The following is a 9,451-nucleotide window of genomic DNA, read 5'->3' as shown; positions in this document are numbered from 1 at the left end:
AGAAACCCCATTGTCTCAGGATCAGGCACAAGTTTTACAGACCCTCATGCCAGCTGGATTTCGGACAGATCTGTGAATGACAGTGCTTATAGAAGAAGTCAAAAATGAGGCGGCTTTGCACACTTCTGCTCTGATAAGGGAGTCCAGACACTGTGTACAGTGGTCCCCCAGAGACTGAGTTGGATACAGACTCCTGGGTCATCATAGATTCCCTCCTCTACACTTCCTTCCCTGGTCCCAAGGTCAATAACAGGTTTTTGAATTGCTTATTGAAAAATAAGTCTTTGACTTCTCTGCTACCATTGCCTTTTAAACAATTTTGAAATCATTTGCCCATTTGAAACTCTTCTTACAGCACCTTTTGTTGACTGGTGCATTGCAGAGGAAGGAGGATGGTGATGCCAAACAGGAGGGCACGAGATGTAGAAACACACAGAGGTAGACAATACACTGCAGCAAAGCTGACTTATGATGGGTTACATGGAGGGAGGGAGGCAAACAATACGGTCAAAGACAATTATTTTTGGATTAAGAATCTATTGTATTTAATGAGTTAGGAACACTTAAAGAGGAACGAATTAGTCAAGAAGTATAATTATAATGAAGTTTTCTCTCTGAGCATTTAGTTTGTCAAAGAATACCTTCTAGAAACTGCCATCGTGATGCTGGTGTAGTTGATAAAGGGGAAAGGAAGGGCCTAAGCTTATAAACCTCAATTAGAAAAGTAGAGTATCTGCCTGGTTCTACGTGTGTAGTTCAGAGTCAGTGCATCATACCAAGGTTTTTTTCATTGCCTTCAAGATTTAATTTGCATTTGAAGAAGACTAGAAATAATTACAATACAAGCACACATGCATTCTCCACTCAGATTGACAGAGAAGAATGCACAAAAACAGTCTAAGGATTTGGCTGCTACCTCTGTTTCATTGTTCTTCACTTTGACTCTACTCTTGGTTTCTCTGAAACTGCCATGTTTATTTTGTTTGTGAGCATTTCAATATTTTGGATACATCTATAGGGTACAAAACAAAGGCAGATTGTACTGGAAAACAATGCTTCAGTCAGTGACAGATCACACAGACAACGGTCTCCCCAAATGACTATGTTATCTTTTGAAGTAGTGGACATATTAACTCTGTAATAAACTCTCTGACAGTCACACAGTAATATAATTTCACCAAATATTTCAAGATATTTCCTGGAAGATGTCTCCCTCTTACACAAATATAAATATATAGCTTTGTATATTGTTTAAATTTTATTTTCTGATTAGAATGTAAACCCAGAGCTGTTTTTAATGTTTTCAGATATTGGTTTGTATATATTTCACAGTGAATTGTTATTAATGTGTCTAACCCTCCTATTTTTCATCTGTCAGTTGGGACAGAATGGCAACCTCTTTTCAGAAGCTACTCTTAAGGATTAAAAGATAACCATTAACGTCATCCTAAGCCACCTGAGTTTGATACAGTGATGAGCACCAAGAAAGCAATAGCTATTATGTAGTAGACTCTTAGGGAGAGTTTTCTTTAAAAACAAAACAGGAAAGAAGCCCCCTGAATCAGCCACATTGCCTGAGCACCTGTTACCGTTCACCTATATATGTGATGCCCAGTTCATGCTTATTCTGAAAACTGTAATTGATATGGGTTCTATCCTTTTTTGACTGCAAATGGCTTGAAGGTCACACTGTGCTAGATGTCCTTGTACCTCTAGCACCCAGTACAATATCAGTTTAAAACAGGCACTTGGTATATGTTTTCTGAATAAAAGGCAAAATGAAGAACCTGCTGTCTGGTGTGAAGAGAACCTTCACTGGGTGGTGAATGACTTACAATACTTTGCAAAGTATTGTTTGAGGAAACAAAACTTGTCTGTACAGAATTGGTACAGATGATGTTACTTGGCATTTGAACTCATCCCAAATTGGAAATCTAAATGGCTCAAGTGAGAACTGAGGGTTCAAGAAAAGAATTGATAGCAAAGAAAATAGATGATAAAACACTAGACAGGATCCCCTAAACAAAGGGCAAGGGGACAGCCATTTCAGCATAATCTTCACTATGCACAGATAACCCATTAGGAAAACTTGGGAATAACTAATTCACTCTGCATACTTAAAATACTTTATATCTTGTAATAAAAACACACAGAAGCAGCCATTTTTCACCTGCATTTGGTTTATTTTAAATTGATGCTTTAAAAATGGCAATTTCACTATACATATCATAGCACTTACGAATCAGAACATAGTTTGAAAAGATGCCTTTATTTCTCAGTACTGTGCTTTTAGTTATATGCACATATTTAAGCATATTTAAGCAAGCAAAATATGAAGTATTCATCCATCTTTAGTAGATGTGGTATTTCAATCCATTTTATCATTCAAAATCACACCTAAAGCTGCACATTGAATCCTCTCAAGTAATACAAAACGTTAAACAATTTGTTGAGATTACACTTGGAAAACATGCAGAAACATTCAACTTTTGATGGGCAATCACACATACAAATTAGACATTTGACTATATAGAGTAATTCAAAAATTAAAGATGCCCCTAAATTAAGGTCATTAAAACTCAGTAAGACCACAAAGGCAAGGGCCATTTCTCCGCAATAAAAAGTGCATCAACCACACACAGTAATCAGATTATCTGGAAGAAAAGTAAGACTAAGACAGTTCCACACAATTTAGTAATGAGGATACCTTTTGAAGAGTTATTTCCTTTTAATTAAAGCAAAATTAAATTATCCTTCAAATTTTGCCCCAAGTAACTCTGTCAATCTCACTGTTCATTTTCAGTCTTCATTTTAGGGTTACATCTTTTAATATTATACCCCAAAATGAAAATCTATCTATTTCAATGCAGCTTCATTAAGTGATTAAAATTATTAAACACCTGACATATACGAACATTGGAAACACATATAAAACTATTATCAAAATCCTATATTGATTATCTGAGTATCTATAGGATCGAATTAGAATTGCAAAGTGCCCTGGGAAGCTTTTCTTTTTTTATATATGATTCTTTCTTGTTTTTCCCAAGTAGCAATTAAAATACATTGGATATGTCTGCCACTAAAACTTTCTGTTTGCAGTGTACACACTAAATCACCTAATAGAGTTGAGCTTAGCTGCTAAATGGAATTATTTATGACATCTTTGGAATATAATTATATGAGCTACACTTAACCATCAATTCTTATGGAGAAGTTGCAATGGGTGTATTGAAATATCTCATTTACTTAGATTTATTTTTCTCTGAACAGACAGGGAAAATCATCTTTATAGAGTGCTAGCATTTTGCTCTAACTTCTGAGTAAGGTCTATTCAGAAGCATTAAATATAAAACCAAATAAAATAATTAATATTAATCAAACTATTTTATGCAGTGAAGATATGATTTAAAATGATTAAGAAATCCAAAATATGACACATAAGTGATAGTCTTCATCATGGCCTCATATTGAGTACGGATACCTTGAAGAAGCTTCAGAGTTATAAATACTGATCAGCCTAGATAATTAAACAATTACACATTTTGATTGAAAATATATGTAGTTCATTAAAAACGGGACTCTAACTCCAGTTCTTCAGGGAAGGTCTAGTCATATCCCAAAATTGCACTTTAATCAGAACGAAAGACGAACATGAACTTCAGTGCAGCACAATCATTCACCGTAATGATTGCATATTAATCTCTCGAGCTTATATGACTAGAGCACATGAGAGACGGTGTGAAATCGGCACCTGTGTGGCCTTTTGCTGACTGAAGTGGTGGATGTTAACTAGCCTGTTTTCTTCTGAGAAAATCTGCCTCGAGGCTTATTGGCTTAAGCCATCAAAGGAACTGAGCACTGTGAGGCTCTGTCTACAGTCGTTAAAGCTCTTCTTGGAGGTAGACAAAGAATCAACTGTGTCTGGTCAAATTCTTAAGAGAATCCTTGCACGAGAAATGAGTAGTAACACACTTCTTTGGTTTTGGTGAGTGGATACTGACTGAATAGTTCAAAATTACCATTTTGTTTATGGCAAGCTATGTAACTGTATAAACAAATGCAAAATAATACAAGCAGAAGTAATGCAAACTCTTGAATCTGCCTCGGTCTATTCTTTACTTTTAAAAATTATGATCTAGTTTGAACACAGATTATAAATGCCTTTAAGGAATATGTTCCCTCACATTAAGCCTGGGATCACAATTCTTCTCTCTCTTGTTAAAGGCACTTCCAGTGACATCTGTGTTGAATAACGGAAAGTTATTTTGAAATGAAAACTCTGGCTGATTAACAAACACATTTATCTTGCAACAGATAGAACATAAACTCCAGGTCTATCTCCAGGAAGAAAACATCTAGTCTCATTTCTACTATGATTCTAGAAAGGAAACATAAATCTAAGTGGTCAAGGCAACGACCAGTACAGGGCACACTCTAAAACATTTTTGCTATTTTTCTTCTTCAGACTTATCTCACTTAAAATTCAGAATTGCACGAAACAAACCCACTAAACTGAAAAGTGTCTACACTTAGCAGGGTGCTTAAAATTCTTTGAAGGCTTTTATGATCTTTCAGAATGGTAATTCTAGGGAAGGTTTTTAAAGCTAGCAATGTAAACTCTTGCAAGAGATCCACGTTCACGAGTGTCGCTGGGCTAATGTCACTGGTTTGTCTCCCATCCTCAGGTTGTGCTCATGGTCCTGTATGGAACATGTGTTGGAGAGGAATTTACTGAAATATGGGAGACCATTTCCTTTCCATGCAGCTCATGGATTGGCAGTTTAAAATGATCCCTTTGGATTAAGGAGCTGTGTGACTAAGGCACGCTTCAACAACACATTTAGCCAAAGAGATGCCAGAGAATGATCCTCAAAGAAAGCTTATTCAGTAATTAATTACATAAACCCCAGAACAGCTCACAAGAACATTACAGGAAAAATCTCCCAATTTGCCATGCAAATGACATATCTTTTTATTTGAGGCAAAGATGCTGATTCATCATGAATAAGCTGGAAGCAAATACACATTTTTGTGACACTGTCTTTCCTGTAGGCAAATCTCCCCTCAGTGACGTGTGTATGTATGTAGAAGAGGAAAGGATGGTATTCCTGGACTCTGTTTCAATTTCACAATTTTAAGTCTAGTCATCCCAGTGGTCTAAAATAATGTGCTTAGTTTTAATGCTTTTTAGATGTCTTCAAATTACATAGGCAGGACATTATCGAGGTGGGCTACTGCCACTGGGGAGTGTGTGTTCTGTTTCCTTAGGCTGTTTTGAAATCATAGTGAAGCATCACCTGGCTGGATCTATTCGCCTCGCTGTGAGTGATCAGTTTTGGACAGCGCATGTTGAAATGTTGTATCATATCATGTTCTCATGGCAGAGGACTCCTGTTCTCTGCCACACTCAATATAAAAGACACAGGACTGACATTACATGGCATAGCAGATAAAAAAGCCATCCCACTACTTTCTATCAACTTGATGATTTTGACACATTATGTTAATCCTAGCTTCTTAGTAAATGAATTATTTTAGAGCTTCAACTAGAAATAGTGAACTGTGTTTAGATCAGTCCAACACAGCAGGCACAGGTGTTGGCTACATTGAACTTCCTTTTTTATGGATAATAGGTTATTTTTTTGTATTTATTTTGTTGTGGTTTAGTTTTTACTGGAGGAATTTTTTAAATCTTTGGGCTCTTTTATTACTGTGGCTTTTTTATTTACTTAAATAACATTTCAATTGATTTTATCAGGATAAAGGATTAATATAGTTTAGAAATTATTCTACTTTACATCATCGGGGAATCTGAGAGTAAATCATCTGAAGTTTCTCTCTTTAGACTTCAAGGAACACCAATTTAGAGGTTGATTTTCTACCATGCTAAGAGCTAGGTCCCTTTCTAACAACATTTTGCACTGTGCCCTCCTTCCTGATTTATGGCATTATACGGAGATACTGTCCCTGCATTTGTGCCCTTTGCCTGGATCCCTGGGATTGTTTTGGTGGGTATAAGCAGAGGGTGGGCTAGCCTGGGATTGAAAGCAGTATGCTCTGGCCATGCAGCATCTGGTAGAAAGGCTGGGTTGCAAAGGATTCAGGGTGTGAATCATCTACAGCTCTGTCTAATGGAGAGCAAGCAGCCACACCAAACAAGAATGCACAGAAGTTTGAAGCCCAGCAGGGCTTAAGCCACTCATTGAATGCAGGATCATGTCCAGGTCTCTCCATAACTCTATCTTCAGTTAGAAGATAGACTGTATCTGGTCAGGATGGTAATTGTTGTTGTTGATGATGATGATGATAGCAAGATTTTAGATCTTAGCCTAGGATGTCTCTTCGGCTCCCTTCTTTCTCTATGCTCTGTGCTTTTTCATGAAGATCAATAGCCCTAGGTATTCTCCCTGGACAGAAATTTCCCAGACATATACTGTCCAGCTTTTCTTGAGAAATGAATTGTCTATGCTTTGTTACCTTCTACCACAATTCTATCTGGGAAGTAGTTTTAGAAGTCTATATATAATTAGGTGTCTCAGTTCCAATTTGAAAGATCTACTGATTCATATAACACTTGCTATGAGCTTCCTCAGAACTTTTATGTACTTGGATGCATAAGAGCCTTGAGGTGATCACAATAGTTCTAATATTATGTGTTAAGATCTTGGTATGGGTCAAGTTGCAGAGCAGCTATAGAATTCTTGGACATCTGTTTTAAATATTTCATTTATTCACATGATCTCTTAAATGAAACTAATAAAAATATATTACTCAATAGTTAATTGTAATTTTCCAAAAATCAACTCAATTTAGAAGAAATTTAGGATGATATTTTTAGCTATATAACATGATTTACCTATATGCATTGTCTTTAAACAATAATTCCAGAAAGTTATTCTTTGTTCTCAATGCTATTTTGAGGTATTATAGTGAAGTTATTTAGGATCTTGTTCTAAAATCTCCCCAAAGCAAGGTACTCTTAGATAAACCAACTAGACCTCAGTAGGTGAACTTGCACCTACTGCATCTGGAGCCACTAACTTGACACACTAGGCCTTAACACAAATGACAGAATGTATGAATTCCAGTGGTGGTGGGGATGGGGGGGAGTCTATGGGAGTATGCTAGTATGCTAGTGGGGAATGGGGTATAAAGATGATTAAGACTGATTGAGATGTTCAGTATGAAACACACAAATTCAATAAAAAGAAGTTTAAAAATCTACCAAATGAATGGTGGCTTATCAGTCTGTTTTAAATTCAGCTCTCTGCAAAGTACTGAATGACCTTGGTTTAAATGCTAAGCATTCTTTCACAAAAGGATTTTACCATGGGGACCTTGCATATCTGTGTGAAGATTCTGACAGTCTTCTCTCTGTCCATCCTTTCAGAGTGTGAAGGTGCACTGATGCCAATCATGCAGGACTCAGAGCATCTGAGAGCTTTCACACAAACATCCATCAACATGCCAGGAATGTCTCAAGCACACTGGTCTACAAAAAAGTTATGCAGTAGTTCCATTTCTCATGTGAAAAATATGTACAAAGGCACTTCAGAGGAAATGTGTTTCTGCTTGAATTATCCAGCTAATTGTCTCAGTTCTCTGCTCTGAGTACACACATATTACTCAAGGTAGGAAAGGCTGACCCTTACAAATCACTTAGTCAATACTGATTAATTCTTTTCTCTCAAGCTTAGCTTTCTTTCTAAATAAGTTTATGTTCATCCATAAGAAGTAAAGAATTAGACATACAGGGGCTTTGCCCAGTGTTTCTCTGCCCACGTATAACGGAGGAGTGTGTTTCATGATGAATTTCATAGGGAAATGTTGTAAGAAAGATTCTGAGGGTTTTATTTCCTGAGAGGATCTGCATCATGAAATACCAGAGAAACACTTTTACAAATCGACTTTAAAAGGTAAGCTGAAAGTTTAACCTGTCTCCTACAAGGCAGAATTTTGGAGTTTGGGAGGAATGTGGATGTGAGAATTATTGGCTAACAATGCCAGAATTAGGAAAAGCATCCCCCACAGGAGGAACAATGGGGGAACTTAAAGGGTGCGTGTTGTCTAACAGCATCAGAACCATGGATAATCTCTGTTTTCATCTTATTAGGCGCCATGAAGGATGGAAAAAGGAAAAATATATTTTCTTCATAGATTTAAAGACTTTCATCGATAAAAACAAGTATTACTTTCATTGTAAGTTTGTCAATAGCTTCGAAATACTTTGACACCTTTGATGACATTTTCAGTTTTAATGACAAGTTGACCATTTTTTCAGCAAAATTATATAATAAAAAATGAAGGCTGCTTTACAGCAAGGGGTTGTAGGGGAGATGCAGGGAGAGATGGTCATGTGAGATGCTTTCCTTTTGAGTGGCCTCTTTTAGTGATACCACCAGAAACACAGAAAAATAAGTAAGAAATGCGTTCTTCCTCACAAGGCACACATCACTTCTGAAAGCCTCACAGACTCAACTGAGGAAAATTAGGGTTTTCAAAGCTCTAGAAGTTGTTAGGAAAATAATTTGCATTTAAATTGCTCTGTGTAGCTCCTTGAGCAACCCCCCACCTTGGAATGTTTATGGCTCTTTTTTTCATTAATACTTCAAAAATACAATTTCATAACCAGTGTATTACTACATCTAGTTGTGGTAAAATGAGAAACTTCATTTCAGAAAATAGAAACATTCGAAGTGGTTTCAGGCCACATTTGGAATATATTGACTTCTTCATATTGACCTGCTAAAGTTCTCTGGACCCTTTTCAATGCTCCATATCTAGTGCAGGAACACACTCACTGCATCCTCCATGTTCTGTCCACAGTGGCAAAGACACCAGAATTTCCTGAAGTTTTCTCTTTAAGTGATTTACATATAAAAATACAGGAGACTTCTCTTTAATAGATAAATCTCACATGTTATTCCCATAGCTTGCTTCATATATTCATCAATGTAGATAAAGAAAAATATCAAATGTGCAAAATGCTTTCTCCTATGTACATTTAAAAACACACTGTATAATAGTTTTACACTTGTCAAAAAGCCATGGGGTGGGGGGAAGTCTTCATTGTCAAAAACCTGGTCAGATTAGAGCTTTAGCTTGTACAATTGTAAACACACTTTTAAAAATGCTGAGTGTTTTCTCAATTCTCTCCAACCAAGACACTTTCGAACACATCCAGTCCTGCTTTGAAGTAAACCTGAGCTGAATTAATGCTGTTCAGCACGTTGGACAGGGCCTCTTGGAGCGTTTCATTTGATGCCAGCAGTTTGCAATGCTCCCAAGCCTCCTTGAGGATTGAAAACTGGTTTGTCTTCTCATCCAGGTGATATAGGATGTTTCTGAAAGGAAATATGGAATGAGTGTGTTTAGCACATTGCAGTTCGTATGTTAAACTAGTGTCAGGCAGTAATGATGTCTGCAATAAATGGAGATATTATCAAAA

General features: G+C 36.7%; 1 protein-coding gene across 8 annotated transcripts in view; it reads right to left on the bottom strand.

Moving 5' to 3' along the window:
* Positions 1–2,250: 2,250 nt before the first annotated feature.
* Naaladl2 (N-acetylated alpha-linked acidic dipeptidase like 2) overlaps positions 2,251–9,451 on the bottom strand; it is a 1,296,606-nt gene continuing 1,289,405 nt past the window's right edge. For all 8 annotated transcript variants that reach the window (XM_029560548.1, XM_029560545.1, XM_029560549.1 and 5 more), the window contains one exon: positions 2,251–9,347. In XM_029560548.1, the coding sequence (XP_029416408.1) occupies positions 9,149–9,347 (199 nt within the window). In that variant the 3' untranslated portion in view covers positions 2,251–9,148. The remainder of the gene's footprint in view (positions 9,348–9,451) is intronic.

The sequence above is a fragment of the Nannospalax galili genome, unplaced genomic scaffold, assembly GCF_000622305.1.
Source record: "Nannospalax galili isolate Female #2095 unplaced genomic scaffold, S.galili_v1.0 scaffold572, whole genome shotgun sequence".
Taxonomy (NCBI): domain Eukaryota; kingdom Metazoa; phylum Chordata; class Mammalia; order Rodentia; family Spalacidae; genus Nannospalax; species Nannospalax galili.
The sequence above is the reverse complement of the archived record's forward strand: the minus strand, read 5'-3'. Positions and strand labels throughout refer to the sequence as shown.